The 19,613-nt window shown below is 37.9% G+C and overlaps 1 protein-coding gene across 3 annotated transcripts in view; it reads right to left on the minus strand.

Annotated features, from left to right (window-relative positions):
* The window catches only part of LAMA1 (laminin subunit alpha 1), a 103,270-nt gene that overhangs the window by 58,803 nt on the left and 24,854 nt on the right, over positions 1-19,613 (minus strand). For all 3 annotated transcript variants that reach the window (XM_066183143.1, XM_066183152.1, XM_066183159.1), the window contains exons 4-10: positions 14,811-15,053; positions 9,636-9,815; positions 6,814-6,903; positions 6,234-6,351; positions 5,016-5,194; positions 3,411-3,516; positions 2,758-2,918 (exon numbers count right to left, since the gene is read on the minus strand). In XM_066183143.1, coding sequence (XP_066039240.1) covers positions 2,758-2,918; positions 3,411-3,516; positions 5,016-5,194; positions 6,234-6,351; positions 6,814-6,903; positions 9,636-9,815; positions 14,811-15,053 — 1,077 coding nt within the window. The remainder of the gene's footprint in view (positions 1-2,757; positions 2,919-3,410; positions 3,517-5,015; positions 5,195-6,233; positions 6,352-6,813; positions 6,904-9,635; positions 9,816-14,810; positions 15,054-19,613) is intronic.

The following is a 19,613-nucleotide window of genomic DNA, read 5'->3' on the forward strand; positions in this document are numbered from 1 at the left end:
AATTTGCCAGTTTATCAAAATCTAAACAAGCCCCAGCAAGGGTTCTATTGTAGTCAAATTTCAACACACAGGCAGGGTTTGAAAAGCTTCTGCCAGCTTGCCAGCCTACTTGTCTTGTAGCTTGACTTTGTAGATTGCTCTGGAGAAAAGATCTCACGTTCTCTGAGTCCAGATGGATTACCTTTCAGATATCTCACCAGACAGAATCCAGAAAGTTCACCTTTAAGGCCAGGCTCTTGGAGCCACCACAGCCAGCTTCAAGATAACAGTTTCTCAGCCATCTCTTAATATTTACGCTTTGACATCTAACTACTGCTGCCACCTCTTCCTGGAAGAACACCATACTATGCTAGCTGGCAACTCTTCCACTCAACATGCTTTGGCTAAGGTCCAGAAAGTTCCGCTCCAGAAACAGAGGTGTTCCACTCCTTTAGCTGCTTTCATTGGTCTTATGCCAGGCAAACTGGGTAGCTCAGAGTCAACAGCTACAAACCTCTTTCAATGCAGAATTAACAGGGGAAAAAAAAAAAACCAAAACGGTGCACCCACTATTTTTTTCTTGCAGCATTTGTGCAGCAAATATGTGGCTATTTCTTCAAAAAAAGTCAAGACAATTACTGCTGACAAAAAAAAAAAAAAAAAAAAAAAAAAAAAAAACCACAACAAAAAAACCCAACCAACCAAAAAAAAACCCGCCAAAAAACCAGCAGAGAAAATATTTGACAAATACCCACAAAACTGTGTAAATAGCAGATCTCCATGGGCATTTCCACACACTAAGATACAGAATATTTCCTGCTCCCAGGGACAAGGTTCTGCTAATGTCCTAGCTTCCTATCAGGATGAGACCCGGACACACACCACTCTCCAATCTCAACCTCTGGTTTCAATTGCGGGAAAACTCCACTACAAAGGCAAAACGAACTTTGTGGAGTATCTCACAAAGTTTTCTGATACATATGGTTAGGACACTAAGACCGCAAGGCATTCATGTGAAGCACAACTGTTTTGAGGAAGCCTATACGAGCTCTGCATTCCCATGTGAAATGCAAAGCCTGTAGATCAAATTCTGCTTTCAGAGGCAGTTACCAGGGTACCTTCACTTCAGCCACAAGAATTGCTCCAGACTGCAGGCTTACATCACATCTCATCCTATTGAGCAAATTTCAGGCTTACCAGAGAGAAATCTGATACTTCCAACTGTCTATTCTTCTGGAACAGTGTTTGGCACGTCAAGTTTACATAAGACCTCTTCATGTCAGGTTATGCGTTTTTGTAAGCAAAGTACAACCTGTGCTTGCAAAGCACATTAAAAATTTATGATCTCCAGTTCTGATTCACAGGTTGAAGATGGCTGTTTCTATTTGTTCATATGCAAACTTTAGAAAAATCTCAGGCAAAGTGCCCCCTGAGATAATGAGATCTTAATATCTTGGATTTTTACAGAAATAGTATCTGTATGCTCTTTTCAGCTTTGTTTATTTTCCAGTCTTCAGGATGGAATTAGATGACACATTTCAGTGTCTAACACTGTAAGACAGAAATTATTTATTTCTTAATGAAAAATAAAAATCTTACCCAATGACTAGACTACACTTCAAGAGCAGTGTTTCAGAAAAGATCAAATATCACAAAATGCACCATACATAAAAAGAATACCTTTTTCTACTGCGTTCACAGAGTCGGCAAAGGCTTAGAAATCCTGTGTCCTCCATTTGGTATTTGGAGAGCACAACTTTTCTCCTTTATCTCCACAGGTGGTCTGCTGGCTAGTGCCATTCTTTGTAATTTGGCCTAGAAATTCTGTATGCCAGGCCCATGCCCCCAGCAGCACTGAAAAGGGGCAGTTTCTAGTCCAGTTTATACCAAAATTTTCACTAGTTAGCTGCACTGGCTGATACAATGTTACCCTAGCTCAAAATAAGGCACCTACCTCCCTTTCCATATTTAAATTGGCAATTGAAGCCATTTTGTTTTTCCAGAGTCTTTTTATTTATGTAAGTTTGATTTTTTGAGTAAGATAAATTATGCAAAAGGACTAAATTTTCAGAAGAATTGTCAAACAAACCATGTTATCTTTGGCTCCTGTTCACTATCATATTTGGCAACAAATACATAAACTACTCTAACATTGTTTCAGAAAATTAAGTAACTTCTTCAAATGTTAACACAGTTCAGTTACAAAATTCAGTGGAATCTACAGCTGCAAGAAATTTTAAAGGTTTGTATATTTGCCAAAAAATAAAATGCTGCAAAACTGCTCTCTTTTTTTAAACATTTTTTATGGTTTATATTTTGTAATTGAGTAAGTAAATCATATTCCATACATATGTCTAGTGCAAGTGTTCCAATAGTTCTTTCCAAACGCCTGCTGTTTCTTCACACAAAGCAGATGTTTTAAACACAACATTTGTTTACAAGCAATCAGTGGCTTTGATGAGAAGTATCAGCTCATTCCTAAAACCAAACCCAGCTAGGCATACTCATTCTGTGACTGCCTCACACATGCTCGATTTCATTTAAATGTCAGTCTGGCCCATTATTATAGAAAATGTTGTATTAGTAACATACGGAACTATGCAGCATAAATTACCATATTTTTCAGTACAGAGAATAATCAGTAGTTTTAAGTTCTAGGTTATCAGGAGTATTCCAAGTTACTTCTTATGAAGTGATTTCCCCAATTAATGAAGTAATTTCACTATTAAAGAGGAGTTAAACCACAGAGTCCACATTGAATGGCTGTTTAGTACTCACTTTGCAAAGACAAGGTTCTGTGCATGGATCTTCATTAATGCTTCCAACCAGGCTGCAGTTACAACGCAGGCAGTTCGGGTAGCCTCGATACCCGAATGCACAACGATCACATTTTTCTCCTGCAAAACCTTCCCTGCACTGACACTGGCCTGGCCAAGTCCCTCGAGCAGAAAAAAAAAAAAAAAATCAGAGCAGGCAATACGCTGAATTCAAGATGTCTGAGATAAATTACAAATAATTTAGCATTCCTTTTTTATTACACTCCATGTCATATTCCACAGATACTTGGCACAAGGTCAGTTTCGCCATTCATTTTTCATATTTAAAGAATCAAATGCAGAGAAACTGCAGCAAAATGAATTTTGTGACAGCTGTAACAGCATTCACAAACAACAGTGTTAGATCTCAACACCTCACATTGCTTTACACAGTAGGAGCCCACAGTCCCCACAGGAGAACACACTCAGGGACCTGACATACTCCAAAATCATAAAACTACATTATGCCTCAGCATCACCTTCCCAAAGATTTACCAGTATTTTGAAGTGGTACCTAAAAGGCAGCCATTCAAAGGTAGATAGTGTTCCCTCAAACTTCAGTGACCTACAGCCAGACTTGAAATTTAGGGAAAAGGGCAGTTCTTGCTTCCTTACCATGCTGAGAGTCAGAATGGCGCTCATCTTTAACACAGACAGAACTCAGAGAGCCAAACGGGTCGCAGTCACAGGGATAGCAGGGGTGATCCTCATAGGGAGAAACCTACAAAATAAAAGTTCTCTGCTAAATTCCGAAATTATTAACTGGGAAAAGTAAAGTTACATCTGTTTCCTGTCTTCAATCACCAAAACTAAAACGAATAAAGACAGGAAAAAGATAATATGGGGAAACAGATAAATGGACTAGTCTAACTTTAGCAAGCAGAAGGATCGGGATTGCAGTCTAGAAAAAGCTTAAATATGGGAACAAAAGCTGATCTTCAATAGCACAAAAATATAGTAACTGCTAATGCCTGGAAGCTGTAGTCTGACACATTCAGCATAAATAGACATTTTTATAAAGTAACAGCAATTAACCACTGTGAAGGTTTGCCAAAAGATATGGAAATGTTTAAGAAAAGAGTGGATGCTTTTTGCAAAGATATTCTGGTTCAAAGAGGAAGGAAATTAAAGGAATCTTTGGCTCTGCGTTCAATGGAAGGACAGCTTATCTATTCATAAAGACTCATTCTGACTTCATGATCTATAAATCTTTGAAACATAAAGCAGTGCAAATCATATGGCAAGATTTTATTTTTTGCAGGGAAAATTGTCCTTTGAGGTGCTTCAGCTGTAAAGCAAATCAGTAATGACCTCTAGATACACATTTAATGGCCATGATTTGATCAAAGACCTTTCTTCAATGCTTCTTACAGCAACTCTAAGACAATCTCTGACTCAAATTTCCTTGTTTGGATGAACTGTACCTACTGTCTAGCCATACTCCCATGGAATCACCCTTGCTCTCTGCATCAATTTATGCCAGATCTTTAAAGTATGGGTTTTTCAAAATATGCATGAACCCACCAAAGCAAAACCAAGCAATATGGAGTAGAAATTTAGTTCAGAATGTCTCATTATACAGAGACCTCTAACACTGCAGTTATATGCATTGTTAAGTTATATAAGTTCATACGTTTAACTGTGGCAGCCACATCTTAACAAATGTCTTGAAGAGTTTATGCCCTTTTTGCAAAGAGTGGCACTGGAAAGTAAACTCAGAGAGCAAAAGTTCTGCAACAATCATATCAAGAAGAGCATTTGTTGCAACATCTCATGAGCCAAAGATTATGATCTTCAAGCCAGCTCCTTTTCAACACTGGTTGAAATGGGCTGATACAGGATGGTACACAATCTTGGCACTTTTGACAAGACAGTGAAACTTTAGTACTTTGGACCTTTTTAGAGCTTTACCCACAGGAGAAATGGGTTTCCTATCAGAACATGTACGTTTCCACACTACGATATCAAGCGTTACCTTCACTTACAATATTCTCCTCCAACAACTTTACCTGCCCTCCCACACAATTGGACGAGCATTTTGGTTTGTTTTTTTTTTTTTTTTTAAGTTTTGGAATTATGTTATTTATTTTAAAAAACCCTCTATAGTTCTTAGCTTTTCTGCAACTAATAAAAACCAACATATTAATCACAATCAGCTGAAATAGGCATGATACCATATTATAATTCACAAAAAAAATTAGAATATGTTCTAAATCTTACTTTGTGTGGTCTAAAATATCCATCAGCACACATTTCACAGTTGATCCCAGTAGTATGTTGAGTACAGTTTAAACACACACCACCTCCTATATACTGGCCATGAACATCCATGCTCCTTTTCTGATCTGCGATACTCTGGTTGTAATAACAATCTTCTGCTTTGTTATGACAGTTACATTCTGAGAAGGAATGGAAAAGAAACCAATTTTTTTTTCTTATTCACACTGTGTAACGTCCCCTACAATACTGACATTTTTCAAAGTTGAAAATGTAAGTAGAAGAGCCTATCAATTGACCTCAAAAGTGTGTTTTTTCCCATGTGCTTCATCAGATTTAATACACTGTATTTCTTAGCAAGTAAGCAAATTTCAAAACCACTGTTATCATTTTAACAGCACTGTTTTTAGCAGCATTCTGTATTTCCTACAAGGACAATCTTGTCAGGACTGCTGTCGACAGTGATGTGTGCAATTAGCAATAACTGTTCCTTCCTTCTGTCCTCTGCATTACACATGAAAACCTGCCTAATTCTTATTTGTATTATAGACAAAATCTGAGAAGTCAACTAAGAAGTACATAAGTGTAAACTTTATTTAGTTTAAAGAGTGTCATTATGACTTGTTCAAAGACTTCAACTAAAAATACTTCTTTTCCATCTGGAACTTTAAATTTTATCCAATAGGTTCTTAATTGTCTGAAGCTTGTGCTATGCATTAGTAATGTGAAGTGAGAAAATGCACCAACTAGCCCTAGCAACACATTCTGCCATACTGGCACAGCCTAAGTCAATCTATCAGACAATCTGAAGTGTAATTGGCCAGTAAAAACATTTGTTATCAGAACAAAGTTCTTCATCTGACAAAATTTATGATCAACTGATGAAATTTGCATTTCAAGTAGCTAACAAAATGATTGATGTAAATCTGCTAGTTTCTACAGGAGTACAATAAATCCCCAAGTCCCTTTGAAAAAGAGACTCTGAAATCAATACTACATGACAACTCCACTAACCAAGGAGTCACACTGAACAGAAAACCATTATTGAAATCCATCTGAACATTAATGATTAGAAGTAGGTTCTCTACCTTTGAGCAATCCCATGGAGACAGTTAGTAGTTTGTGGATTTTTTGGGGGAATTTGTACAGATCTGTATGAAAGCAACCTCAAACAAGAGAGCAAAGCTTCATGAAACTATCTAAATGCCTGTGCATACTTACTCTCACATTTATTCCCAGCAGAAAGAGTTCCTGGTCTCCATGGTTTCTGATGGTAGCCTGGACAGCACTTGTTACAGCTCTCTCCACATGTGTTGTGTTCACATTGGCACTGCAATTTCTATAAATAAAAAATCCACTTCCTTGAAATACTTTTTAATGGATAATTTAATCAATATTACCAAAAGTCTGCCCAGTATCAATCTTACTCCAAAAAATAGCACAAATGGCACATTTGACCCACAAATATCCAACAACTAGCATTGAACTGCTCTACCATGGTACATCAACTACTAGGGAACTGCCTTTCCAGAACAGGAGGGGCAAATCTCCTGTGCTGCAAGACAGACTATGTGTGGTGCTCCTTGAATTGTTTAAATTCAATGCCAAAGAAGAAGAGTTTACTTCAAGAAAGCTACACTACAAAACCCAGATATTCTTACTCTGAAAAAAACCAAAAATATAGCAAATAATTTGTATGCATCGTAAGATCTGTTTTAGCTTCCTCTTTCTTATTCTCCTTAGGATTTTTTTAATTTAATTGGAAAAGTTGTTTAGCAAAAATGATGAGATTAAAGAATACCTTTGTGATTTCATCCAAAGGGCAGCTTCGAGCATGGCCGTAACAAATACACATGCCACCAACAGAGATGTCCTTTATTGAATAGTAGTACTACAAAAAAAATTAAAGATGAGAAAGGTATGAATAAAAGACATTTTATGGAAAACGTCCTACTCTGCAAAATAAAAGGCCAACATTCAACTACTCTGTGTCTTGAAAAATAAAAGAAACATTTGAAAATATTTGCCATTTGGGGAAACCTTCCATTTTTCCCATGTTTTTCCCTATTGGTATGAAACACTAACTGACTTTGCAAATAGGCATATAAAATTCCTCAGCTTTGAGAAAGATCACCAAACGTGACCTCAGCCAAAATATACTTGCAAAAAACCCCATTTTTTTCACTTTACAAGAAGACATAAAGCATAAAAAAATGCCATATTTTAGAATCGGTCCAGGGACTAAGAGTATGCTTCTTTAAAACTGGGACATCCCCTCCCTTAAAACCACTTTGCACACTCATTTCCAGACCAGCTCTTTGCTACTACTGTGTAGCCAGTGAAATATTCTATCCAAACTCTTAGTTTAAAAATTGCGGATACAGCAGAATACTATCCATTAATATTGCCAGGTGGTGAGCAAAAACAACATACATAAGGAAAGGATTTAATTTTCAAGGCAAAGAAGAGGCAGGAAATGACCATCTGCGTTCAGTTGCAGCTGCAGTATCAACATGGTTGGCCTGTTTTTATCCTGGGAATTATGTACTACAGGGGAATGAAAAAGAAACTCTTTTAGAGGATACTTCTAAGGGAAAAGTTCAATGCTCTCAGACCTAGCAACCCTAACATCAGCTGGTTCAGGAAGAGAGGTAGCCCTGGGTGGTCAGACATGCTGACTCCTGCACTGTTATTTCTTTGAAGGCTCTTGGAGTTGGAGCACACTATCTTCTTTGATTTCATACTTTTTTTTTTTTATGGTCTTAAATTTCTTATGTCCACTATTTTGGGAGGATTTTTAATGTTATGGGCTTGAACTACAAAAATCATTCAGGACTTATCATGAACAGTAAGTCCTAAACTACAAAGAAGGAGGTTTGGGCTGAGAAAGGAAGAGGACAAAAGCTGAATTTAATTTCTCACTGCATTCCCTGCTTCATCTCCTGTCTTATTTTCTGACACTATGGCTCACAGCAGCTGTGTGCAGCTTGGAGTGAATGCGAGACCAGTGAGAATCAAATGCTACAGACAGAAATAAATAAAAAAAACACAGAAATAAAGGTGCTGTTGAACACTCAGAATCTGAATTGGCTTTTTTCAAGACTATATACAGGAAACTAAACATAATCAGCATCAAGAACCATAGAAAAGTCTTCAAAGACAATAAAAATAGCATCCAGAAAGTTGGAAGTGGTTATCTTTGTTGTAGCTGGTTGTACAACAAAGTGAGACTCAAGGTGAGACATCAGGATTTGGGAACCCAGACCAATATGTGTAGTTTTCCATGCAAAACTGCACTAAGCAGTGCTAGGTGGAGAAGTACTAAGCCCTGGATTGCACAACTGCGTATGTTACAAAACCAGTGGCAATGCTTGTCCTCCAAATTCTTGTTTCCCAGCGTATGTTTGCATGCTTCCATGTCAAACTTTTCTTTTTGGAGTGTATGTCTTGATATGCCAATAATATCTAAATATCCAAAGATCTAACTATCAACCACCCTGCTCTGTGGGAACATCGCACCTCTCAGGCTGTGCATTTATTTCCCTATTGCCAACAAGGCACAGCTGGAGCAGCTGTCCAATACTCTGTACTCTTGCAATCTCCATGCTAGCAATTCTCTTTGACAGAAAATGCAAACCATCCAGATTTTACACTTTAAAATGCTGCAGTTGAATGGACACCTTGAAAGTACACACCAACCCCTGACCAAATCCAAGATCCTCGCACCCTTCTGTACTCATCTATCCAGACAGTACAAGGATTGCCTGTATCAGAGAAGCCACAAACTGCAGGAATTCTGTTGCTGCACAAGGAAGAGTTGCAGATGTTTTCCAGGAAAAAGAGCTACAGAGGAAGCTTCATATTCTCCTGTAATCATCAGAAAGCCTACTTTCACAGAAAATCTTGAAGCCTCTGAGGTGTTAACCTATGAGTCATGGGCAAATTAAGATGGTCAAAACAGCAAGATACAAAGCAGAAATCTTGCAGAACTGTTTAGACTTCAAATATTGAATTTATGTGAGAACCTGAAGAAGTCAGCCTAAGTGCTTGGGGCACAGTTTCCACAATTTCAGTATCAAATCTGGAAATCATTTACTACTCTCGGAATTCTATACAAACACTTTACACTAATTAACAGGCTCTAAAACAATTGATTATAACAGCCTTTAAAAAATGAAGAAAATTCTTACAAGACATGAAAATTCACAGTAGCAATGTTTTCAAATAATTATGTTTATAAACCACAGTACTGGGTCCTGAAATCCATGATGCACCACAAAAAGTACTGCAGTGGCATTAAGAGCAACCTCAAGTGGCATCTCCATCAGCCAAGCCATATTTTGAATTCTGATGATGAAGCATTGTAAAAACTGCTCCTAGCACAAATCATTTACACAAACAAATAAAACTAAAATAAATAAAAGCCATCTTGAAAAGCTTTTTCTAAAAGCTGTTTATGACAAGATATTGTTGCTAATGGTGTCAAAGGCAAGGCAAGAATTATGTAACAACCTATCAAAGGCACTCTGTGAATTACAAGGATTAAGTACTTCTTCTCAAATAGGTCGGAATAAATTCTCCCATCAAGCTGTACTGAATGCCATTTACGAACTATCAGCTTACCCTTCTCGTAACAATGGGGTCTAGCTCCTTAGGATCATTGTGGCTGAGAGTCATGAGGTCAGCATTCAGAGTTCTAATACGCTGCAGCCTCAGGCGAATGTATCGTGCAGAAGTAAATTCCAATAGCTTCTGTGAAGGATCATCAGCGCTAGGCCTACCATTGATCAGTGACGTGTGAATCTGAAAAGAAAGGCTGGCTTAGTCACAAATATAACTGTGATTCATTCACCACAACAAACACTAGTCTGAGAATCAAAACCACAGAACTTATCTTGTTTCTCAACAACTCAGGATGGTGATATGTTAAACTACCTGGAGGTTCTTTCTATTTCCCCATTGTTTATCCACAGGTAAAATTCCTGCTGCCTGACTCACACTATTCTGAAACCATCATTATCAGCTCGTCACAGACCCAAGTCTCTTGGGCTTTTGTGGAAATGAAATAAGGAGAAAAACCAAGGTACAGTATCAAGGTGAGTCCCTAGGTCCAGCAGTCTTCCTTCCTCTCCCTCATTTAGATGGAATATGTAACTCCGGCCATAAGCTCAGTTCTGTCCTTATAGATTTCTTCTCTGCAAATAGAAAGATCTACAAACCATAATCTGGTCCACATTCTCAGTCTGGGGTCATAAATCCTACACCTAGCAGTGACAGGGCTGCACAATCAGCAAGAAGTACTCAGTGATAAGAGAATGCAGTGGAAAGCCACAACACAGATGACAACTGAAAACAATGGGTTGCCATCATAAACCCTCTCCTTTGACCTACATATTTCTTGCACAATTCCAGTTACCAACACTAAGATGACTTTTGGTATAAACTGCACAGCTTTTTCTGGCAACAGCCCCTTCCTTCTTTCCAAAGCTACTTAGGAACACACAAGGATAGAGTGCCCTATGACCATACAGTCCCTGCTCCATTTTACGTAAGAAACAGAAAAACAAGGCCCAACCCTACCCTACAGACAACAAACAAGTGTTCAACAGTTCACCTGGTGTCCATAACAAACAAAAGGTCATGTTTTGGGCCTGTCAGCTGCATTTCAGAGTGCATGACATATTTTCATTCACGAAAAGCAGTTTTGTGTCGTATACTACTCTTGAATTTATAGCTTCAATCTTGTCTAGTACTGTCAAATTTTCCCCTGAAAATATTCCTACATGTTATAGATTTTTTTTATTATTATTTTTTAAAAAAAATCGTCCTTCTATAACACAGCTAGGGTCTCCCTAGAGAGTAACTGTGCTATTTAAAAGGCATACAGAGACTTGTAATAGAGGTCACATTCCCAAAATTATAATTTTGACGTCTATTGATCAGCACCATTCCTTCTTAATATTCTAACACAGCATGTTCAAAGATTTCCACTTTTTTGATAGCTGATCCATTTTTTAACCACAGAATAACAGTTATGAAAACCAAAATGCTTCCCAGGTCTCATCCTGCAAATTAGTACCACCTGATACAATATTCAGCTCTCACATAAATACAGAGAATTCTTCTAGTCCATTTCCTATGCTAAAGCAGGATTTCCTAGAGTTTTTTTAGATGTTTGACCAATCTATTTTCAAAGACCAGTGTCGGTGCTGACTTTACAACTCTCCAAGGCAACGTACTCCAGGCCTTTTCGGCTTTATTGTTAGAAATGCTCCTAATCTCTAAACCATGTTTTTCCTTGTTACAATTTCAGATCTCTTTTTGGATCCAGTCTCAGACATGCAGAAGGCATTTTTCCTCTTTGTACACGTTTTATATAACTGAAGACAGAACATGCCCACCACATCTCAGTCTGTTCTCTTCAGGCAAATTGGTTGACATACTCATACAGAAGTTATGTTTTCTACTGGGAATTACAAGGCAGAATTGTTGGTCAAATATTCAAATATCACCGTACTCCTTTTACTGAAAAAAATTAACACATACACACTCAACTATAGACGAACACAACTTCAGTATGGGGCACTACATCCTACTCTCATTTACCTTTCAGTAAAGACAGAGAATTTGCTGGGCTTGCTGCAATCCTTTGATTTCCTCAGCAAAGAGACCAGGACCCAACCACAGCAGTGGAATTTCTAACACAGTGTTTGCTTTTTATCACTTAGACACCAGAGATCTAAAGATCCAGACTGTCACAACCAATTGGCCTTACCTCCCACGTGTAACATGCCACTTCATTTTACATAGTCTTTCTGCCTAATATATAGTCTCACTACTCGGAAATAGTGCCTTCAAGTGATGAAATGTAAATTATGACTCACTATTTTACTCTAAAGTTAAGAGTATGAACAGCAGAAATTCTACTGTCTAGAAATTCTACTAGTAGAAATTCTGTAACACTACACTTAAATCTTTATAGAAACTGTAAAGAAATCTTAACAAGCAGAAAAAGGGAGAAATGAAAGGGATACTAAGACACTAAAGAAGAAACATCATGATTCTCCTTGTACACTGCTAAATTTGGCTAATATATTGCTTACAGAAGCTTATACAACCCTGATATTTTTGTATTTTTGGTTCACAGGTCCTTCATAATTTAAGACCATTTTCAAACAGCTGCAGCTTAAGCCTTGCAATTCATCATGAGTCCTGAACTGATTCTGTAAACCACTGGAAGCAGATCTTCACGTATAAATCAGGCAAACAACAGAACTTACAGTAAAGCAGCCATATCTCTTCAAACCTGAGAAAAATCTAGCAGCCAAACTGACAAAATATCAGATTTGGTAAAAAATGTTAACAACATCCATATTTAGTTACGTGGTCTTCTTACCCTAACAATTATTTCACATCAAGACACTCCAAGCTGATGGCAGAGAGCTGGGATGCTAGCAAATGCTGGATACAGGGCAGGCACTTACATATATCAGCTGGTTTGGAGGGCCATTCTTAAGTTCAACAAATTGGCCAGAAAAAATTACAAAGCCCAAAATATATATTTTTTCCATAGAGGTACAAGATTCATTAATGCAGGCTGTGAGATATTCTGTGCAGGCACTATTCCTGTCTGACAGACAATCCAGTTACAAAGGAGCAGCCTGTCTTTTGTGAATGACAGCTTTTATGCATGTGTGTTGATCTGCTGGAGGGCAGGAAGGCTCCCCAGAGGGATCTGGACTGGCTGGATTGCTGGGCTGAGGCCAGTTGGATGAAGTTCAACAAGGTCAAGTGCTGAGTCCTGCCCTTGGGTCACAACAACCCCAGGCAGTGCTACAGGCTGGGGCAGAGCAGCTGGAAAGCTGCCCAGCACAAAAGATCCTGGGGGTGCTGGTTGACAGCAGCTGAACCTGAGCCAGCTATGCTCAGGTGGCCAAGAAGGCCAATGGCATCCTGGCCTGGATCAGCAATAGTGTGGCCAGCAGGGCCAGGGCAGGGATTTTTCCCCTGTACTCTGTACTGGTGAGGCCACACCTCAAATCCTGTGTCCACTTCTGGGCCCCTCAGTTCAGGAGGGTCAATGAGGGGCTGGATCATGTCCAGAGAAGGGCAGCGGAGCTGGGAAAGGGTCTGGAGTACAAGTCCTGTGAGGAGCAGCTGAGGGAGCTGGGGTTGTTCAACCTGGAGAAAAGGAGGCACAGGGGTGACCTTGTTATCTGACTGGAGGCTGTAACCAGGTGGGGGTAAGCCTCTTCTCTCAAGCATCAAGTGATAGAACAAGAGGAAATAGCCTCAAACTGAGCCAAGGGAGTTTTAAATGGAAAACTGGGAAAGTTTTCTGCATAGAAAGGATTTTTTCAAGCATTGGAGAAGGCTGCCCAGGGAAGTGATAGAGTGACCATCCCTGGAGAGACACGTAGATGTGTCACTTTAAGAACATGGTTTAGGGGTGAAGTTGGCAGTGCTGAACTCATATAGTAGGACTCAATGGACTCGATGGCCTTACTCCTTGGTACTAGGACTAACAGTTGGACTCAATGACCTTAAAAGTCTTTTCCAAACTAAGAGATTCTGTGATTCTCCACAGTAGACAGAAATTTAATTCTGCCTTTTTTGTGTTATATTTTTCCATCACTGCATTCAGAAAAAAAAACATGTTTTAGATAGTGTAGCCCAATTCATTATCAGTACCATCAGGAAAAAAAAAGGAACGAGAAAAAAAAAGTCACTAAATCGAATTTCTGGCATCCCTGCAGCTGGAGTTGTATGGCCTACTAAATGTACATTACAGTCAGCCTAAGGGTTTTCTGGTTAATTGTGTGGAGAGACAGGTTTAGGTTTCTTTGTTCCATCTGATCTGTTAGTTCTACATTGATTCTATGTTGATCATATGCTCCCAACACTGCAATAAGCATTTTATTAAAGTGTGACTTTACATTACTGATTAGTTCTATGCTGATTCTATGTTGATCATATGCTCACAGCACTGCAATAAACATTTTATTAAAGTTAGTGTGACTTTACATTATTGAATTTCACTGGTTTTTTTTTCTTGCTGTTAGTTTTAATTTTACATGAATGGCTACATATAGTCCAATCTTTTTTTTAACCATGAAATAAAAACATTGATTTCTATGAATCTAGGAATTACTAGCATTCTCCACAGATTATTATCACGGTCATACATTTTAGCAATCACGACGGAGTAACCACTGGTTTTAATGCATCATTTCATTGTGTGGCTGCCTCTTCATAATAAATTACATAAGTACCCTGAATAGTGTTTGTTAAAAGAAAGAACAATCAACAGCAAGACTGCACAACTCATAGCCCTTTTAATTATGCTACATCCTTGAAACAATGCCAAGGCTTGTTTAGGAGTTCCAGCTGTGCCGAGCACTTCAACAGTGTTTGCAACTTTATCTCACACAACCAGGTGTTCCTAACACAGGAGTTTTCTCTACTAAATGAAAAAACTGGCAGAACAAGAGCCTCTGTTGTAGTTTTTCAGAATACAGGAACTAATAATTCACAGCTAATTGCTACCATCAAATTACATGGAAAGAGAGAACAAAGAGTTTAGTAACAGCAACACACAGAGCCAAAGACATATTTCATCCCAACATTTAGGAGTTTGCCATACTAGTACATGATGTAAAGATAATGTTATTAAAGAAGAGTAACAGATGATCTGGTAGTGCTGAGGGTGATGAACTCCGTAACTGCAATTCAAATGTTTTCAAATTACTATCACCCCATGTTCCCAATCACAAACCGTGACTGGAAAAACAAAGATACCTCTCCGTGTTCCAGGGGAACTAGTCTGGAGTAATAGGAAGTGCAGATCACTTCATCATCTCTCTTGTAAGTTGGGGGCCCAATTCTTGGTGTAATATTGTAACGAGTTAAACACTCAGTATCGCTAATTGCATAGTACTGCCATGGTCTGAACTCCGTGCCATCTATGGAGCGCTCCAAAATCCAGTTTCCAGGTCGTGGAGCATTAGCAGCTTTGATGATGACATATGCAACTTGAAAGACCTGAAAAAAATGCAAGAAGGAAATTTTAACACTTCATTGTACTGTAAAACACCACCGGATGCCAACAGGGTAGTAAATTTAAATTTTAAAAGCAGTATATGGTTTGCCTGGGGAGAGGGTAAAATTTGGTTCAGTAACTGGATAAATTTTTTGCACAAGCATTTGACAAGAGGTCCATCTAATTGTGTCCAGGGTATCAGTCTGTGCTGATGTAATAGTTGAAATCTATATCTATTCTGCACATTTCAGAATTAGTTGTGTATAACCATCTGTGGGAAATGTTTAGCTTTTCTTGAACCACTGAGGGCTTCAAGAAACTGGGGTTTGGCTGGGTTTTCTTGGAGTTTTTTTGCGTTTGGTTGTTTTCGTGGTTTTTTTGTTTTGTTTTTAATAAATGTAGCCCAAAAACCTCTTTGGTTTACAATTTATCAGGAAATGTAATCTTCTCTGTAATAGCATTTCTGATGAAGTTTTTACACCCTATGTTAAAAACCTCTTTGCATTACAATTTCATCCTGTGTTGGAAGTTATTTCAGCAGAAGTCTACTTACGGACACTGCTAAAAATACACTGAGACAAATAGGCTGAACATGACTAAAATAAGCATGATAAAATAGCTAACATTTTTAAGTAACATTAAGACACATATAAGCTATACAGCTATCTTGACTATTTTTCTGACAACCCAAAGTGAAATCCCCATGCACACAACAGGACTGTTCAGCACTTCTGTGCGTAGGCAGGGCAGTAATTAGGTTCATATCACCTTATAAATTACCTGGTCATGGCAGCCAGATAACCTGCACTGGCCGCCAACTCATCACAGCATCAGACATGAACTTCAGACTGAAGTGCACTTACTGCAAAGACACCATGTTCTCCTGTACCCAGCACTTGCTACATCACCTCACACAAAAAGGCTGCATTTGCAAATTCGGAAGACTTCTACATCGGAGATACTTCAAATACTGGAGTAACAAGTCACATTTAGATGAAAGAAAAACTATTATTCAACCATCTTAGAGAAGTGTATTTCTGCTTGAGCTGACTGCCTGGTCAGCTGCTATTATCATCATAATTCCTGTCTGCATGTGCATATTAATACTGTGTTGAGCTCCAATCTGGTTGCAATCAGTTCTTTCATACATTATAAATTTAAATTTTTAGGCTTTTTTTTCTTTTTTTTTTTTTTGCAATACAGATTAAAGCCAAAGCAAGAACAATACTTGCCACATGAAAGCAGGTTTTGATTTTGCCAAATGGGGAAATAAACTCACCAAGATAAACAGTAACTGTATTGTGTATGCAATTCAGGAAACTACTTTTGAAACAGAACATTATTTAAGAGAACAAAGCTTTGATTAGATCTTGCACACATGAGAAGGAAAAAAAATGGTGATACTTCAAATGATTTACTACATATAATATCTTTTAGAAAGTAAAGCAATCTTACTTTTTTATTAAAATCAGACATAACTTAAACAACAATATTCACTTGGTTTGACTTTCTTTACAGGCACTCCAGTTAAACATCATTCAGATGTTTACAAACAGAACATTACCAATTATTCTAATAAATATAAAAACTTACAGAAAATTAGGATTTTACTATGACCTTTCAGCAATGCAAGCAGATGCAGGCAAAAGGAGAAGCCAGCTCACTATTTAGTCAGTCTTAGAAATAAAATTTCTCCGGGGTGTGTGAATCCTCTGTTGTTTCACATAATCTTAAAATTTGCTCAAAGTTAAATGAATATCAAGAATTATAATCCAGCTTCCATGAAGAGAAGAGTGCTTTTTAAATAAAACCTACATCATGCCAACAATCCCCAGCTGAAAAATAAAAGCCACAATACATGGTTTCAAAGGAACAAAGTACATCATTTGGGCAGACTTCAAGCTGAACAACAACATTCCCTACATGCAACCTGGATTTCGTTGATTCATTGAGTGGTACTGAGTTTTGCACTCAGTTATGGCCAGGCAGAACCTGGTGTATCATCATTTCAGTACCCAAAACCTGAAGACAGTTATATGTGACAGGAGATGCTTGTATGGGTATTTTCTCCATCACAGCTGAGAACTTCACAGAAGTATTAAAACTAGAGAAGTTTTATTGACTGGGCTTAGAAAGAGCTATGCACTTCCAAGTTCCTTTGAAGTCAGTAATCTTTTCCAAATGCATAAAAGATGCAAGACTGGAACCCAAAAATTTTTCAAACACCATGGTAAAAAATCTCCCTCAAACACTCTCATACATTCCTTTATTTTTTTTTCCTCTCTGCTTGCTGTCATCAACTAAACTGCTTCCCTACTTATTACACAGTTGGGTGAACAACAAATGATCTACTTTTGATTACACTGAGATTTTTCAAGACCCATTATAGTCTGCAGCTGATGTGGCTAGTTTTAAATCCGGTTCCAACTAGTAACAATGAGCTATCCTTCACCACAAACTAACTGCTGCAGTAAAAGGTATTCACAAGAGTATGCAAGTTAAACTTATTTGAAATATCAAGTTCCTCGGTGAGGGGGGAGTGGAGGGAAAAGCCAGTTAAATATTAACATTTTCACAGTAACTGTGCACAAATTCAATGCACAATTCAATAAATTAGATCTCTTTTCAATTCTTCCATTTACACACATAGCTCACAGGTATCTCATTATACTTCACAGGTGAATTCACAGGATAAGGAACATCAACAACTTCAGGAAAATTTGTCAGCACCTGAAATAATACAGGTTAAATAAATAAATAAAGGATTTTGCATAAATGTTCTCAGACTCAAGAAGTCACAAGACAATCTACCAGGAGGACCTCCGTTCTCAGGGATTATGTTTCCAAGCAAAGGAATGAAGCTGGAGGAAGGGACCAAGGTGTTCACAGATGAAGATGTTTCAAGGAATGTCTGTAGGCAGGTTTGCAGACTTCCTACCCCACAGCCTCTGCAATCCATCATAGGTCAAGAAGTCCATGTAATACAAACTTGATTTTCCTTTGAGCACTTTTTTACAGAATTTGACTTTTATAAGTTCAAGTTTGAACATCAAAGGCAGTTTCTTATCACTTTCCACATTCATTCAGTGCCCACCAGTCACATGATAAACCTGAGCAAGAGCTAATGATTTGTACACTTTAATTTGACTGTATAACTTTCTCAGAACTAATTTCCTTATTGAACTACAAGGGTAAAAAGGGCAAGTCAAAGCAAGTTAGCAATTCCCGAGCCATAGATTAAAAGTGTCATTTTACAGGCACTTCAATCCTGATTGTTAAGATCAGCCAAATAAACTTGTACTAAAAAAACCCTCTTTTTTGTAGCTACAATGCCAACAAAACAAGAAATTTCTGCTTTAATTAGACTTTCTAAAAACCCTATTTCCCTGAATGCAGATCCAGCAACACCAAGTGCATCATTCTTGAATACTCTCCAAGAGTAGAAGATTAGATGAAGTATAAGCTGATGTACATCACCTTATATTGTTTAGAAATATCTTTCAAAGAGATAAAGACTGCTTCATGCTCCTAGACACTGTGAAGCCTACCAATTGTGCGCAACATTTTACTCTGACAATTCTGTGACGTCAAAAGTGCAAAATACACTAAATCCAGCAGAACTTCTAGTCTTATTAATTATCTTTTCTTTAAGATTTTGATTCATTATATGCAAACACTAATTTGGAATAGGAGGAAAATTCATATTACTCAAGAATTTTATTGTAAGAATGTACAGATGAAGACCCTGAATCTTACATCATCAGTTTTACAAAGCCACAAAAGGCTTTTAAGGAAGTTTGCCACATACAATAAATTAGCATTAGTCCTGTGAAGTCAACAGAATAGCTTTTTTTTTTTTACATCAACAAACCATGTATTTCACAGAAACCTGTTCTTGCCAGTTGATTTCAAGGTGAAAGCTCAGAAAAATCATATCATAATATTCACATTCTTTCTTACTTTGTAATAGCAGAAACCACAAATTACTCTTACATCAGCCTCCAAGGGGTAATCCTGTACTCACTGAATATTCAGGAGCTATGACTTATTCAGAAGTGGAATTCTTTTCTCAACTCAACATAATAATATGGGTCTTCCGAGAAGAACTAGTCTTGCTTTGCAATTCAAGAACTTTTTGATATACAAACATTTGCCTTTCTGCTAGACCAAGGATACAGAGCATATTTAAATACCTTTAGAAGTCCAAAGCATGGTAATAAAACTGAGGTAAGTAGTCTTTGTTTAATGGTGTCACAGAGTAATATTTTACAGCTAGCTCAATCACACCACTTAAATGTATCATAGCCAGGATTTATTCGAATTGTAATTCCACAGTGCAACTGCCCAGAGGAGTCAAACTCAGGCAAAAAATGCTGGTTTTATAGAAAACCACTGCGGTGTGTTTTGCTTCTATAGAACTACCAGTGTAGGAAGCACAAGGTCATAAATCAAATCTTAGTGTCTTGTACATCAATCCTACACCTCATTGCTACACTACTCTTTTCCCAAGTTCTGGATCATTGCCATATATTTAATGGAAAGGGGGAGGAAGAGGCAGTGGT

This window comes from Chamaea fasciata, unplaced genomic scaffold (assembly GCF_029207755.1).
Source record: "Chamaea fasciata isolate MVZ Bird 193981 ecotype frontalis unplaced genomic scaffold, bChaFas1.0.hap1 SCAF_1, whole genome shotgun sequence".
NCBI classification, from domain to species: domain Eukaryota; kingdom Metazoa; phylum Chordata; class Aves; order Passeriformes; family Sylviidae; genus Chamaea; species Chamaea fasciata.